The following is a 17,242-nucleotide window of genomic DNA, read 5'->3' as shown; positions in this document are numbered from 1 at the left end:
CATGTAACAGATTATCAGAGGTTCAAGATTCCCCGATTTGAAAAGTTGCTTGAATTGTACTGCTGAATAGAACATTTTTAGCCAAGGAAACTAAAACACACACATTCAAAAATATTTGCCAAATGAGTTAGAACTAGAATTGGAATCCAGATTTTCTGAATCAGCCCAGTGCTTTACACACCATTTTCCTTTGAAGGACAGCAATAGGAGCATTGCATCACAATATGAGATCCTTGGTACACAGATCCTAAGTCAGTCATCTTCAAAACTAAAGGGGCTGGAGGGGCTGGGAAGGTGGCTCAGTGGTGCTTGCCTTGCATGCATGAAAATTCATCAGCACCACATAAGCAAAAAAAAGCTGGAAGTGGCGCTGTGGCTCAAGTGGTAGAGCGCTAGCCTTGAGCTGAAGAGCTGAGGGACAGTGCCCAGGCCCAGAGTTCAAGCCCCACAACCAGCAACAAAACAAAACAACAACAGCAAAAAAACTAAATGTGCTGGAGGCTGATGTTTGATGCTTTTGTTGCTGAGTTTCAACTGCTAAGGTGTTCCCTATTCCTTACTCAGTTTACTCAGAGTTGAGATGGTCCTATCTACTTCAAGGGTTTCTTGTGAGAATTATATTGTTACTAAGACTTGGGTCTTCTTGCATAGAAACAATACAAATGAAATCGAGCTAAGTATTCAGGGAATACAGGCAAGGTTTTTCAGCTTGGGAGTGGAAAGGAGCAGTGACAGACCAGGCTGCTTCTGAACCACAGGGAGAAGCTGCCCCTTATTAATTTGCTGGGGTAGGTTGACAGGCTGTCATCGTCTTGCTTGAATGACTTCAGGTGCTAAGGAGTTTGAGGGTATGGTAGAAGCTGAAGGAATCAGGTGTTTTAATAACATACGGATGGGGTTCACAGGACTCAAGGTGCTTAAGCTGCTGCTTGAGGCTGTTGCTGAAATAGCATGAAGGTAGATCAGTTCCAATGGGTAATGAACATGGCTGCATGCTAGGCTGAATAGAATTTGACCCAAAGTTTAGGGCAGCAAAGTGGAAGACAGACACAATGTCTTTTCATTCTGTGCCAGTCACCCATCAGACACCTGCAGATCCAAGTGAACAGTCAATGTTTTCAATAAAAGTGCCCTTCAGATCCCTGCAAAACAAATAACTAGGCAACTGTTATTAGAATTCACAGTCAGAGATGTTATCTACAGTAAAGCTGGTGGGAAACTAATAATTTATTGCTCAGCTGCATGGCCTACAAAAATAGTGATTTTGAAGTTGGTAACACATGAATGGAGAAAGTATCAATGCAAATGCCTAAATACGCTTAGAACTATACTTTAAACCCAATACCTAACTCACTTCCAATAACGGTTCAATTATAAAATTTAAACTTTATTATATTTAAATAGTTGTACAAGAGTTTCAATTCAACATATCAATTTACGAGTATAATGCATCTTGATCAATGTCACCTCTTGCATTGCTATCTCCCATCTCTCCCGACCACAACCATCCCCTCAAGTTACCAACTTCCATTTTTACATACCTACATTGTATATTACGACTGTAATATGGCCCTCTTTCCTCTCTTCATCTGCTCTCCCACCCTTTGACATCCCCTGTTCCTGTCAACACATAGTTTAGCTTCCTGGTATTCATTTGGTTAAACTCTAAATTGTTAGGAGTTAAACAATTGCAAACCTCTTCTGTGTATACCATACTTTAGACAATATGTTTATGTCTATATGCATATGATCTTCTATAAGCTTTTGTATATGTTTATAATTTAGCTCTAACTTCCACATATGAGGGAAAACATGATGCTCTTTGACTCTTTGAACTTGATTTATTTCACTTAACATAATGTTTCTTTTCAGGTCCATTCATTTTCCTGCAAATGACATATTACTATTCTTTGTGATGGAGGAGTAAAATTCCATTGTGTGTGTGTGTGTGTGTGTGTGTGTGTGTGATTTTCTTGATCCATTGAAGAAATATTATTTATTTGTTTGTGCCAATGCTAACGCTTGAACTCAGGACTTTGTACTCTCCTCTACCATTTCCCCACCCCGCCCCCCTCAAGCCTGGAATTCTACCCACTTGAGCCATACTTCAGTGTTGATAATTGGTTGTTGTTTTTTTTTTTTAAATTTTATTTTATTTGAGAACTGTACAGAGGGGTTATAACTACATGGGCAGGATAATGCACACATTTCCTACCAAGCATTGCAGCCTCCTCCTTTGTTTACCCTTCATCTCCCTGGTTGTTAATTGTTAATTGGTGATAAGACTCTCAGATTTGTCTAGGCAAGCTAGCTTTGAACAATGATCCTCAGACCTCAGCCTCCTGAGTAGCTAAGAATACAAACATAAGCCACAGGCACTCCTTGTTCAATCATGAAAGTTTAAAGATTTTTTTTGTCTCCCCCCACCTAACCAGGAGAACTAAAGCCCATCTTTTTTTCAGCATCAGGCAAGGTCACCATGCTTCTTATCTCAGTGACGACCTGAGTGAAGGAATGTTCAAGACATATACTTCCAGAGACTAACAGCAGTGCATTAGGAAATCAGCAGTCCAAATTCAAGCCTCTCAGCAAGTATAAATAGAAGTCTAGCCCATGTACTGTCAACAGCTTGGAAAGAAGCAGGGATTTTTCTTTAAAATTCTTTTTTTTTGTTGGTCGTGGGGCTTGAACTCTGGGCTTGGGCACTGTCCCTGTGTTCTTCAGCTCAAGGAGATGCTCTACTGCTTGAACTACAGCACCACTCCCTTTTCTTTAAAATTCTAACCTGATTTTGGGATAAGGATTGCAGCTTTTGAGATAGTAGCCCATTGCACTCCTTTGCCTGGTAAATTCACAAACCTAATTTCCTTTTCTGCAAAACTTGGCTCTTTTATTTTTGTGAATTTAGCTTCTAGTTAAGGGACTAAATTTTCTGTGTTGAAAATGCTTTCTTTCTTTTCTCTCTCTTTCTTCTCCCCCTGCCCCCCACCTCTCTCCAGGTCGTGGGGCCTGAACTCTAGGCCTGGGCACTGCCCCTCAACTCCTCAGCTCAAGGCTAGCACTCTACCACTTGAGCCAGAGCGCTACTTCCAGCTTTTTCTGCTTATGTGGTGCTGAGGAATTGAACACAGGGCCTCATGCATGCAAGGCAAGCACTCTACCACTGAGCCACCTTCCCAGTGCCCCCCCTCCTCTTTTGTTCTTTCTGTCATGGGGCTTGAACTTAAGACCTGGGCACTGTCCCTGAGCTCTTTTGCTCAGGGCTAGCACTCTTTGAGCCAGGGCACCACTTCTGGTTTTCTGGTGGTTAATGGGAGATGAGTCTCATGGGGACTTCTCAGCACTGTTTGGCTTCAAACCATGATCTTCAGATCTCAGCCTTCTGAGAAGCTAGGATTACAGGTATGAGCCAAGCCACTGGCACTGGGCTCAAAAATGCTTTTAGAATGTAAAGTCCATTAATCACTCATTTGTTCTACACATAACAAAAGCTTCCTGGTAGGTTTCTGGTACTGGAGAGAGAAAGAAACAGAACAGACATAGTAATTATCTTTAGTGAGCTGGAGGTTGTTGTTTTTTTTGAGGACTCCAAAGTAAACAGCGGCTGGGGTGTACAGTAGAACACTCATCTCACACACCTTAAGGCCCTGGGCTCAATTCCCAACATCTGTGGGTATGGGAGTTAACTAGAGAATTAGGGAGAGATAGTGTGCCAATATGGTAAGTATAAGCTACCAGATTATTTATTAATTTGGATTGAAGTTGGAAGTCTTGCTGTCCTGAACATTGTTTTACTCCTGTGGTCACTGACATAAGGAATTTGATGACCTTGCCTGGGGCTGTAAAGATATTCTCAAGCTCCTTAGTATGCGGGAGTGATGGGACTGAGAGACACAAAAAGGAAAGAAATATATATATATATATATATATATATATATATTTTGCTTATGTGGTGCTGTGGAATTGAACCCAGGGCCTCATGCATGCAAGGCAAGCGCTCTACCACTGAGCCACCTTCCCAGGCCCAGAAAGTTTTTTTAATGTTTAAAAACTATTGTAATTAAAAGTAATTATGTCAACAGTTAGATAAATCTTTGTCATTATCAGTTTTCGGATCAAGAAGCTTGGGCCAAGTCTTGGGGTCAAGTCTGTGTGATTTGGGGGACGCTACTGAATTTGTGGACATGTATGTATGCATGTATTCGTTTGTTTGTTGTTAACTCCTGCCCTCTGGCTTGCTAGTTGGCAAGTGGTCTGCCACTTAAGCCATGCCCCCAGTCCTTTCTATTTCCACTTCCTGGCTCTACTGTCAGTCGTGCAAAACATCCGGTAAAGAGAAAGTTAAATAAGTCATTTCCCTTTGCTTCTTGTAAAGCACATTGCGGAGAAGTATTGCTCCCACCTTGCAGCCAGCCTTAGGTCCAGTAGATGGGGCGCCTGCGCAGTACAATGAGCACAAGCGCGTGCACGCTGGACAAAGCGCTTGCTGCCTAGTCGCTAGGCAACCAGGTTACCTAGCAACAGGCGCGTCCCATTGCTGGCGGGTGCCTGGAGACCTCTGGCTCAGTCAGGTGAGGCGGTGGTTGTGGGTCAGGGGCGCTGTTGGGGGAGGGGAGAGGGCGGGAGAGGTTGTGCTCTGACCTGCCCCGTCTCACACCGGGTCCAAGTCTCAACATCCCAACATCTGTGGCAAAACTCCCACATCGTGTGCCCTTTAGTGGAGGTCAAGCCTCTGTTTCAGGCCTAAGAGAGGGGGAGCCCATATAAGGTACTGCTGTATCTTTCCCAGCCCTTTCTTCTTTTCCCCTTGTCATCTGATACTGGGTACCCGAGTCTAGTTAACCTTTTTTCTAAGAGAGGTTCTTTTAGGACTAGTTCTGTACATGTTACTAAATGCAGTAACAATTATAATAATAACCATGGCCAATATATCTCAAGCTCCAGTGAGCCAGGCTTATCAGTTAATATGACAACATTGAAAAGGGCCAGTATATACTATTTATTACTTTCTTTGTACAGCTGCAGAAAGACCCAGATGGAGGAAGTAACTTGTCAAGGGCCACCCATGGACTAGGCTTGAAGCTGGTTAACCACTAAGTCACACTGTCTATAGTTGCTCAAAGCACATGCGTAGAATAAAAGGAAATCATCTTTTAACTGTAATTCCCTTTTGCAGATGTGAATATGGGTCCCTGACAGGTAAATTAGTAGAACTCTGTGTGTGTGTGTGTGTGTGTGTGTGTGTGTGTGCAGTACTGAGGCTCAAATTCAAGGCCTCACACTCAAACTTTAGTTTTTCATTCAAGGCTGGTACTCTTACCATAGGACCCATACCTCCATTCTTGGCTTTTTGCTGAGTAATTGGAGATACGATTCTCACATACTTTTCAGCCCCAGGTGGCTTGGAACCAAGGTCCTCAGATCTCAACCTCTTAAGTAGCTAGAATTACAGGTGTGAGCTATCAGTGCCTGGCTTAAAACTGGACTTGAACAATGGCTTCTAGCCCTCCAGTTTCATGACCTCCAGCGAGCTGCTTGACATCATCATAGTTTCCTCATTTGTAAAATGTACATGATATTGTCCTTTTCTTATGGGGTAATTGAATTAGATACTAGTAATTGCTGGCACTGATAATCACTAAATGGAGAGACCGTCTTGCTCTTTGCTTGCTTGCTTTTAGTGACTGAAGACCCAGCCTATTACAGTAGTTTCTTCTGTCATTAAGTAATATGCCATGGGAGATCACTGAGGTCTGCAATTTGGGTTGTTATGTTACTTTCCCTGTGACCTTAAGTGGATCTCTTCATTGCCCTTAGCCCCAGTTTGGTCATCTGTAGAATAGGAGTAAAAATACCCATCAAGTCAGGTGCTGGTGGCTCATAACTATAACCCTGGCTACTCAGGAATCTGAGATGTGAGGATCACTGGGCAGAGAAATTCAACTCTGATCTTCAATTAAATAGCAAAAGTATGAAGTGGCAGAGGGCCCAAGTGGCAAAGGGCCAGCCTTGAGCAAAAAAGCCAAGCAAAAATGTTAGGCCTTGAGGTCAAGCCCCCAGTATTGGCGCATGCGCGTGCACACACACACAAATACCCATCAGCCTGTCCTCATAGTTTAGTTTTGGGGATCAGATAAGTAGATTTTAAATCACAGTAGTAATGACAACAGATTCTGTATATCTTTTAATCAAGGGTCTCTGCAGAGTTTTGCTTTGAAGGCCTTTTGCAGCTGTGTAAAGATGGCTCATGCTAAGATCTCCATGTATCTACCTCCCAACATTAATCCTGCCCAGGCTGAAATTGCTTATGGCTGCCTAGCCCTGCCCAAGCTGAACAGAGAACTGCAATCAACCATCCTGCTGACAAGACAGAAAGCCCTTGTGGCCCTATGTGACCTCATGCATGACCCAGAGTATGTCTACGAGGCCATCCAGATAGGTGAGAATGTTACCGCCCAGGTGACCATGACTGGGGTTATGGCATGACTCAGACAGTGGTGGAGCTTGAATAATAAGGGTAGAAAAGAATGAGCCAGATTTAAACCCAGCAGTGCATTAATTGCAATGCCTGGTTTATCTCAGTCCTCACCGTGGCCACCCACAAGGGAAAGAACATTCTAAATCTATACACAAGAAAATCAAGGTTCAGATACTACTTTGGGGCGTTTATCCAAAAGATTATAAGTCAGAATCCAGTAAAGACACCTTGCACATCTATGTTCATTGCCACACTATTCACCATACCAAAGTTATAGAAGAAGTCCAGATATCTTACAATGGATGAGCAGATCAAAAAATGGCATGCAAATACACTTGATCTTACTCATCCATTAAGAAGAATAATATGTAATTCACAGGGAAATGGATAGGCCTTGAAAAAATTATGTTACATGAAGTAAATCAGGCTGTGAGAGACAAAGGGCTCATGTTTTCTCTCATAAGTAGATGCTAGATCTAAATTATAAACATACATGAAAACACAGAGTCATTGCAGATATATTTATATAAATTGACTAAAACATGTTATACAAAAGGGAGGATTCCAATGGTGTAACTCCTTTAAGTCACTAATTTACAGTTTAATAAAACGAATACTAGTAAGCTAAAACATATGTGGTCAGGAAGAGAGCAGATCAAATGGAAGAGGGCAGATGAATGAGGAGAAGGGCAGTAAAAAATGGCCATAATATTCAATGTACATGTGAAAATAGAATCAGGTAACTTGAGGGAATGGATGGGGTTGAGAGAAATGAAGAATGATGGAAGGGATGACATGGATCAAGATGCATTATACACATAGACTGACATGTTGAATTGAAAAGAAAAAAAGAAAATTGAGGTTCAGAGAAGGGGTGTGAATCTAAAATTGTTGAATCAATAAATTAAGCAAGATCTTTATTTGCTAAATTTAACATTTCTAGGTTGTAATTCACTAGAGGTCAAGTGACTAGTTGGGGAGATGGTTATAGTTTGACCTCTATCAAAGAAATGCAATCCAGGTGTCAATGGCTCATGCCTGTAATCTTAGCTACTCAGGAGGCTGAGAGCTGAGGTTCAAAGTTTGAAGCCAGCCCAGCAAGATAGTGCTCTACCTCTTGAACCACAGCATCACATCTGGCTTTTTCTGAATTGTTTATTAGAGATAAGAGTCTCATAGGCTTTTCTGTCCAGGCTGGCTTTGAACCAGAATTCTCAGATCTCAGCCTCCTGAGTAGCTAGAATTACAGGTGTGAGCCACTGGCACTTGGCTACCCTGAAACTCTTATCTCCAATTAACCATCAAAAAGCTGGAAGTGGATAAGTGGCTTAAGTGGCAGAGTGCCAGCCTTGAGCAAAAGAGTCAAGTGAGAATTTGAGGCCCTAAGTTCAAGCCCCAATAATGGCACATAGACACACAAAAAATGGCAAAGCAAGCAAACCAAAAAACAAAACCATTTTCTTAACCTCCTTGGCTGATGTTGAGAGCAGATGCTAATAGAAAGTGTACAGGGAGAATGGCAAAAGGACTAGATGAGATGATTCCTGTCTGTGAACCCCTTTTGTGATTCTCCAGGGCTCTGTAACCGACTTGATTCCCCAACGTCCTAGAGCAATAGAATCTCTGGTGCTTTCTCATTGTCTAATCGTACTCATATGTTGGCTTCTGGGCTAGCTGACTTCTTGGAGTGGCAAATGTTCAAAGGCCTTTTTTCTGTCTCAACAGGTTGTCTGGAGAGCCTGAAGGTCTTGCTGAAGGATGGTGATGACCTGGTACGGATAAAGACCACTGAGGTGCTCCACATCATAGCGACCCATAGTGTGGGCAGGTGGGCAGCCATCTTTGGAAACTAATACCACTATGTGTGTGATGTGATGTGATGTGATGTGTGTGTGAGCTCACCTGTGCACGTGCACACGTGCTGGTACTGGGGTTTGAACTCAATGCCTGGGTGCTGTCCTTTAGCTTTTTCACTTGAATCACAGTGCCACTTTTGACTTTTTTTGGTGGTTCATTGGAGATATGAGTCTCATGGATTTTCCTGTCTGAGCTGGCTTTGAACTGCAATCTTTTGTACTCAGCCTCCTGAGTACCAAATGCCCCATTTGGAAGCTGCACCCACTTGGGTGGATGTCTTTGAATGACCTCGAGTACCAGTACTGAGCCTTTGTCTATAGCACTGGTCTTTGGTGGGACTTCTATTTGGTTAGAACATGCCTCTCTATGGGGTGTTTTGGTTGCATCTGTGAGTGCCTAACAGGACCTTCTGTTCCACATTAATTTTTATGGTAGCTCTTAATTCTTGGCTTCCCACATATGATGGGAAGGAAGGTCAGATTCCACACCTGAAACAGTTTTGCCTTTTTAAAGCTTTTTATGGGGAGCCAAGTTCTATGTTCTAGATTGTCCCACAGGGCCTGTGGCTTTGGCTCCTGTCTCTATGTGGGCATTAAAATATCAGCATTAAAGCACACATTTGGTCCGGGCTGGTAGCCTCGTGTCTTTCTCTGATACTGAGATTATTTGGGTTTCTGACCTGGAAATATCCCTTTGCCTGTATAAAGCTTTACATTTTATACTTAAAACCTTTTTCTTCTAGGCTGGGTGACAGTAGTTCACACCTACAATCTTAGCTCCTCAGGAGGCTGAGACTTAGAGGATCATGATTTGAAGCCAGCTCCAGCAGAAAAAAAAAGTCTGAGATTCCAGGTGCAACTAAACAGAAAAATGCCAGACTGGAGGCAAATAGCAGAGTGCCTGCTGTGAGCCAGAAAGCTGAGCAAGCACAAAGCTCTGAGTTAAACACACACACACATGTGCGTGCGCACACACACACACACACACACACACACACACACACACAAACAGTTTTCACCTAGTACTTGGTTAGGAGTTGGGTTGGCAACCTTGGGGAATTTTGTTATATCAGCCGAGTCTATGTTGCTTACCAGAGGTCATTCATTTTATTTTGTATTAAAAGTAGAATTCCCCTCCTCCCACTCCCCCAAAAAGCCAGGTGCCAGTGGCTCACACATGTAATCCTAGCTACTTAGGAGGCTGAGATCTGAGGATTGTGGTTCAAAGCCAGCCCAGGCAAAAAAGTCTTATGAGACTCTTATCTCCAATTAACCACCAGAAAACCGGAAGTGGTGCTGTGGCTCAAGTGGTAGAGCCTAGCCTTGAGCTGAAGAGTTGAGGGACAGCGCCCAGGCTTGGAGTTCAAAACCCATGACCCACACACACACACACAAAGTAGAACCCTGCTTATACCCTTCAAAGCCCTGCCCCAGTCTCCTGTATAAAGAAGACATTGCCCAGTATTCCCAGGCTCTGAAAGAAGGAAGGGCAACTCCAAGGGCAAGGTGCTGACTAGTTTTGCGCTTGGTAGGTGTAAACCACAGGCAACTATTGAGACAGGCTTCACATCATGTCACGAGTCCTGGGATGTCCCAAGAAACCAGTCATTGGATCCTGCTCTCAAGCTCTCTCAGACCCAGGGAGTCCTCCTTGGTACCTGCTACAACCTGATCCTGCATGCAGCCCTGGAATGAAGTAGTATGAATAGGGGGTATGCACATGGGTCTAGGGTGATACAATGCCATGGTTATAATGCACCTTCATTCACATACTTGACATCAAGTAGGGAAAGATCAGTGCTGTGGGCACACAATGGTTACAGGCTTTTGTTTTGTTGGTCATGAGGCTTGAACTCAGCCTGAGAGTTGTTCCTGGGCTTTTCCACTCAAGGCTAGTGCTCTACCACTTTGAGCCACAGTGCCACTTTCTATTTTCTGGTGGTTCATTGAAGATAAGAGTCTCACAGACTTTCCTGCCTGGGCTGGCTTCAAACCACAATCCTCAGATCTCAGCCTTCTGAGTAGTAAGGATTATAGGTGTGAGCCATTGTTGCCCAGTAATTTTTTTTTTTGTTGAACTAGGGGATTGAACCCAAGGTCTCTCTCAATTGCTAGGCAAGTGATCTATCATGTGTTTTTGAGATAGGGTCTTGCTAACTTTTTCTGTTCTGGCCTCAAACCCACAAGCTTCCTGACATACCTCCTGAGGAGCTGAGATTATAAACTTGTACTTTGTGTGTGTGTGTGCCAGTCCTGGGACTTGAATTTAGTGCCTGGGTACTGTCTCTGACCTTTTGTACTCAAGGCTAGCCTTCTACCACTTGAGCCCCAGCTCCACTTACTCACAGACTTTCCTGTCTGGGCTGGCTTTGAACTGAATAGCTAGGATTACAGGCACAAACTACCAGTGCCAGGCTCTTTTTTTTTTTTAAAAGAGATGGGGGCTTGACAAATGTAACCCAAGAAACCCTCTTCCCAGATGCAATGGACTCAGCTTACTTAAAAGAAACAAAGCTGGGTACTGTGGCTTATGTGTATAATTCTAGCATATATCAGGAGGATCATGATTCAAGGTCAAAAAGTAAGGGATACTCCAAATCAAAAGATACACTGAGTTGGGTACAGTGGCTCATGTCTGTAATCCTAGCAACTTGGGAAGTAGATATTGAGATGATCATGGTTTGAGGCCAGTCCAGCCAGAAGTTTATGACATAACCTGCCAACTAATAAAAATGCTGAGTTCTCTGGTGTGAACCTTTCATCTCACTGTCTGCCTGGGCTCTGACCCTCATATCTTGAGGTTTCCCCCAGATACTGGATTAGAATGATGATCTTCCAGGGGACGGCCTCTGGGTAGCTGAGGGGCATTCAGTGGTGGACAAGAGAGGAGACAGGGGACAAGATCAAGCTAGGAGCCTGGATTTTTTGCACCCCAAAGTGGATACCTTTGCAGCTGTGGCACTGTCTCTAATTTCATCAGTAATAAAATTACAAATGAGCCAGGCACCAATGGCTCACACCAGTAATACCAATTACTTCAGGAGTTAAAGCCAGCCAAGCAGAATAGTTTCCTAGTAGCACTGGCACACACACACACACACACACACACACACACACACACACACACACACACACACACACACACACACACACACACACACACACACACCCCAATTGACTTTTGAGTCTTCAACACTTGGAGTTGGGAAAATTCAAATTTTTCCTGTTAATAAAACTCTTCTCATCTAATTGGCATATCTAATATTTAATTAGCTTCTATACAATTATAGTAAGCATAAAAGGCGTCCATAGGTCCCAAGTTAGGCATTTGGTCTCTGGAAGCTCACAACTCAGCTAGAAGAAGACCAGAGATGTAAGAGGGCTGTAGGCTGGGCCTGCCAGCTCTCTTCCTTGGAGCTATAGAGAGATGGTGAGCGCAATCAAGCAATGTGGGTTATGGGCTTCTGTTTTTGTTTTTTGTTTGTTTTCATTCTAATTGTACAGACTTTGGGACTGACTGAGGCTCAGGATGGCAAAAACAAGAAGCCAAGGGCACAGAGGACCCAAGTCTGCATCACAGTTAGAAAGGGGACAGTGCTGTGTGAGCATGAGTCTTACCATCACACCAATCACATTGCTCTGCTCAGATGCAGACTGGGGAGTCTGGCACATGGTGTCTCCCTCTGGTCTTCACTGGCTTCACTTGGTATAGATTCTGGCAGGGCCGCTGACCTGTTCTGTTCTTCCTTGGTCTCCTCCAGGAATGGCTTTAGTTATGCCCCAAATACATCTTCCTTTCTCTAGAATCGGCTTTTTAGAGCATGACATCATCTTTGCCCTGTCCTACCTGCTGAATGACCCCAACAACCTCTGCCGGGAGAACATGCACCTTGCCTTCAAGCACCTGTCTCAGCTGCCTGCAGGTAGGCTCGCGCCTCACACGTGGATCTGGTGGGCCCAGCTCCATGTCAAGGCTGCTGCTTATCGCAGACCATAGCATTTCTTGGTTTGTTTGTCTTTAAGCTAATATAGTGGTTCACACCTGTAGTCCCAGCTACTTGGGAGGCCAAGGTTAGGATCACTTGAGTCCTGGGAGTTTGAGATCAGCTTGGGCAGCACAGCTAGGCCAACAGAAGCAACAACAACCACAAGGAAGTTACCTTTTCATTAAGGTATCATGCAGGTATTTGAAAAAACTGAGATGTAGCTCAGATGTAAGGTCTACATAGCACATAGCATGAACAGAATCCTGAGTTCATCCCCAGCATCTGCACCTCCCCAATAAACCTTCAAATAAATGGACATTTGGTTGAATTATAATTAATGAGCTGTGTGCTGGTGGCTCACGCCCGTAATTCCAGCTACTCAGGAAGTTGAGATCTGAGGATCGCAGTTCTAAGCCATCACAGGCAGGTAGTCCATGAGACTCCTATCTCCAATTAACCGCCAGAAAACCAGAAGTGGCGCTGTGGCTTAAAGTGGTAGAGTGCTAGCCTTGAACAAAAAAAGCTCAGAGCAGTGTCCAGGCACCAAGTTCAAGCCCTAAGACCACCACCACCACCAAAAAATTACATACTCACACACACATGCCAAGGAACATATAGTATACACAGCCCTTCATATGCCATAGATTAATTCATATTTTTTTTGTAGTACTGAGGACTGAACTCAGGCCTTGTCCTTGCTAGGCCGGCACTACCATTTGAGCCATACCTCCACCTCCTTTTTATCTTGGCTATTTTTGAGATCTTGCTCTATTTCCCAGGCCAGCTTGGACTGATCCTCATACTTGTGTTTCCTTGTGTCACTGGAGATGACAGGTGTTTGCCATTACACCTAGCCATTGTGCTTCCCCAGCAGCTGGGATGACCACGTTTATGCAACCATGCACAGTCATTGTTGAGATGAGGTCTTGTAAACATTTATGCCGGGGCTGGCCTTAAACCTTGATCCTCTGATCTCTCCCTCTTGAATAGCGAGGATTACAGAACTAAGCTACCATATCCATCTATTCTGCTTTTCTTTTTCTTTTTTTAAATGGTGCTAGTGATGGCTCCCAATGCCTCCCATGTTAAGCATGTGTTCTTCCACTGAGTCATAACCTAGCCTAGACTTTATCTCTTTTTCAACTTCACATGGTAACATACCATCAGTAATACTTTCTTTTATTTATTTTTGTTTGGTCATTGGCTTCAACTCAGGGCCTGGGTGCTGTCCCTGCGTTCTTTTGCTCAAGGCCAGTACTCTACTACTTTAAGCCATAGCTCCACTTCTGGTTTTTTGGTAGTTAATTGGAGATAAGAGTCTCACAGGGACTTTTCTGCTATAGCTGGCTTTGAAATTCAATCTTCAGATCTAAGCCTCCTGAGTAGCTAGGATTATAGGCTTGAGCCACTAGCCCTGCTTAGTCTGTAATACTTTCTCTCACTTAGTAGTTTGTTTCTGAGATTCATGTATGTTATGTATTACTAATGTGTGCCAAGTTGTGCTGAATTTTGGCATTTGCATTATGTGAGTATGCTACAGTTCATCCATCTTGTGTCACCAGGCACTTGAATTGTGTCTCCTTAGGGTTACCAATAAGCATAATGGCTAGAAACAGTCTTACTACCTCTATTTTGAGATGTATCTAGGGATAGAATGCTGGCAGGGTATAAATTCGTTTAATGTTAGAAGATGTTGCCAGATGTTTTTCTAAAATAGTTACACCAGTTTTCACTTCCACCTTTACTTACTCAGAAATCCACTATCTTTTCTAGAGTCTTATTTCTGAGATTTTGGTGAGTGAGTATTACTATCTTATTTTAGTTTTAATATTTATTTCCCCAGTGAATAAAGGAGAGGCCCTTTAGTTTTTATGTTTTGAGACAGGCTCTTGCAATATTGACCAGATTGGTCCTGACCTCCAAGCCATCCTCTTACCTTAACCTCAAAAGTAGCTAGACCTCCAGACATATGTCCTCATGCTTAGTTGCAGAGGCCTTGAAACACTGTCTTTTGTAAAGTGACATAGTGTGGTGCTGGTTTTTTTTGTTGTTGTTTTTCTGGTCCTGGGCCTTGAACTCTGGGCCTGGGCGTTTTCCCTAAGCTCCTTTGCTCAAGGCTAGCTCTCTACCACTTGAACCACAGCACCACTTTTGGCTTTTTCTGTGATTAATTGGAGATAGACTCAAAGACTTTCTTGCCCAGGCTGGCTTAGCTGTGATCCTCAGATCTCCGTCTTCTGAGTAACTAGGATTACAAGCATGAGCCACTGGCACCTGGTATATGGTGCTTTTTTAAAATTAATTTTTAAATTGTTATTAGAAAAGTGATGTACAGAGGAGTTACTGTTTTATAAGTTGGGTAATGAGTGCATTTCTTTTTGGACAGTGTCCTCCCTTCCTTTGTTCTCTCTCAATTTTCCCCTTCCATCCCCACCCACAAGTTGTAAAGTTCATTTTCAACATAGTGTCTGCCAAATACCACTACTGCAGGCTTGGAGGTTTTTTTTTTGTTTGTTTGTTTTTATCAGTCGTGGGGCTTGAATTCCGGGCCTGGGCACTGTCCCTGAGCAGTTCAGCTCAAGGCTAGCGCTCTACCACTTGAGTCAGAATGCCACTTCCAGTTTTCTGGTGGTTTATTGGAGATAAGAGTCTCACAGACTTTCCTGCCCAGCCTGGCTTTGAACCATGATCCTTAGATCTCAGCCTCCTGAGTAGCTAGGATTACAGGCATGAGCCACTAGCACCTGGCTGGTTTTTTTGTTTTTTTGTTTTTTTTTAATAAAGAAGGCCAGATCGGGGCTGGGAAGGTGGCTTAGTGGTAGTGTGCTTGCCTTGTATGCATGAGGCCCTGGGTTTGATTACTCAGCACCACATAGGCAGAAAAAGCCAGAAGTGGTGGTGTGGCTCAAGTGGTGGAGTGCTAGCCTTGAGCTGAAATGCTGAGGGACAGCGCCCAGACCCAGAGTTCAGGCCCCATGATCACCACCACAATCACCATCATCACCACCACCACCAACAAAAAGAAGGCCAGTTCCACAGGCAATATTGGGATATTGGGTGCACACTCACTGAGGGCACCTTCCCCCTTGGCATGAATTTTCCTTAAATGACTGGCCTTGATAACTGGGGAGTCTAGAATAATAACTACCTGCTAAAAGGGCAACCTTTATGTCAGCTGACATCCCCTCATTGCCTGAGGGCAGTAAACTTTGTGTGTGTGTGTGTGTGTGTGTGTGTGTGTGTGTGTGTGTGTGTGTGTGTGAAAGAGAGATAGAGATAGAGATAGATAGATAGAGAGAGAGAGATCACTGTAACCCCAGGCATCATAGTTAGTCTCTAGGAGTGGGACCCTGCATAGTTTGGCTGATTCTTGTGTGTGCCAGGCCTCCAAAGCCACTGGGGTAGAATATGTCTCCATGAAGGATCAGCACCAGGGCCTAACTAAACAAATGGCTTGTGCTCACTGTGTAAGAACCCCAAGTGCAAGCCAGAGTCTGGTTCCATCATTTTTGAGGTGTGGAGAGAGGAGATCTCCTGCTCTCATCCAAGACTGTTATACTGATAGTAATGAACCCGGGCACAATCAGCCAGCCTTGTCAGATTGTAAAGTTCAATCCTATCCTATAATTGCTTGAGATTTGTATCATTTTCACATACTTCCTTCCTGTTTTCCCTCAAGCCATCAAAAATGTGGTGACTATATCTTCAATGTTTGTCTTTCTTTGTTATCACAGATGTAAATTACATGGAGACTATATGTATACAACATCTTGCTTTATGTATTTTAAAACTGTGTGAGTGGCTCTTGCTATATGTAAGTAAAAAAGGATGAAGTAATATTATAGTAATTTTGAGATGTATCCTTGTGAAGTCACAGAGCTCTATGTCATTAATTTCCTCTGCTGCGTTATCTTTGGGCACTTGTGTCCATGTTGGTTGTTTCTGCCCCTGGGCTGCGGAAGGAATGAGCAGATTCCTGGTACATGTGAAGGATGGTACCAAGAGTTCTGTTGGGGAGGGTGCCACTAGGCCTTGGGAAATTCTTGCTCACCTGACATTAACTCCTCTCAGTCTCTGCCCCCCTCCCCAAGCTGGGAAGATCACACTACACACACTGGTGTGTAGCAGTGCTACTGTCATATTTTCTACCAAGATAGGAGTTTTTCTTTGTCACATTTCACTTTGAAGTTACCTTGAATGGAGTTATGTCTGTTCCTAGCCCTTGCCAACCTATGCTGCCTGAACTCTGCTATTTTTTAAAATTGTACTGGGGCTTGAATTCAGGCCTGACATTTTCACTTGACTTTTTCACTCAAAGCTGGGACTTTACCGCTTGAACCCATTGGTAGAGCCATTTAATGTGAAACAAGAGGATTACAGCGTTTTCTGCCTGGGCTGGCTTTGAACTAAAATTACAGGCATGAGCCACCAATGCCTAGTGCTGCCTGGATTCTAAAAACTCTAGGTTATTTGTGTTCTGGCAAATATCTTTCATCTCCCTGCAGTTTTCAGGAATCCACATACATGAGGAGCAGGGGTCTGTGGTATCCAACCTCAAAAACCTCGCTAGAGGACCCTACTCACATGGTGTACTAGGTGCTACTCATAGTCTGTAGGTTCCCAGAAGGGCAGCCTGGTGCAATCTGGTGAGAACGCACAGCAATGGAGGGGGCTGAGAGCATGGCTGGACAGATGGACAGAAGGGAGGCAGTGTGGCAGACCCCCTAGTAAGTTCCTTCAGAGGAGACTCTGAGACCTGTAATTCAGGTTGGCCAGCACAGCTGTGCCTCAGGTAGCATCCTTGCTGAGATTCTAGGTGGTGGTGGTGGGGAGGTCTGAGGTTCTTTTTCAGTGACCATCTTATCAGAGTGTGATATACAGCCTGGATTTTGTTACCTGTGTGGTGTAGCTTGGACAATCTG

The 17,242-nt window shown here is 43.7% G+C and overlaps 1 protein-coding gene across 1 annotated transcript in view; it reads left to right on the top strand.

Moving 5' to 3' along the window:
• The first annotated feature begins 6,197 nt into the window (after positions 1-6,197).
• The window catches only part of Rsph14 (radial spoke head 14 homolog), a 76,361-nt gene continuing 65,316 nt past the window's right edge, over positions 6,198-17,242 (top strand). The window contains exons 1-3 of the mRNA XM_042666345.1: positions 6,198-6,439; positions 8,204-8,306; positions 12,139-12,257. Coding sequence (XP_042522279.1) covers positions 6,241-6,439; positions 8,204-8,306; positions 12,139-12,257 — 421 coding nt within the window. The 5' untranslated portion in view covers positions 6,198-6,240. The remainder of the gene's footprint in view (positions 6,440-8,203; positions 8,307-12,138; positions 12,258-17,242) is intronic.

This window comes from Dipodomys spectabilis, unplaced genomic scaffold, assembly GCF_019054845.1.
Source record: "Dipodomys spectabilis isolate Male_0828 unplaced genomic scaffold, ASM1905484v1 ptg000363l, whole genome shotgun sequence".
NCBI classification, from domain to species: Eukaryota; Metazoa; Chordata; class Mammalia; order Rodentia; family Heteromyidae; genus Dipodomys; species Dipodomys spectabilis.
Note: the sequence above shows the minus strand (reverse complement) of the source record. Positions and strands in the feature narration are given on the sequence as shown.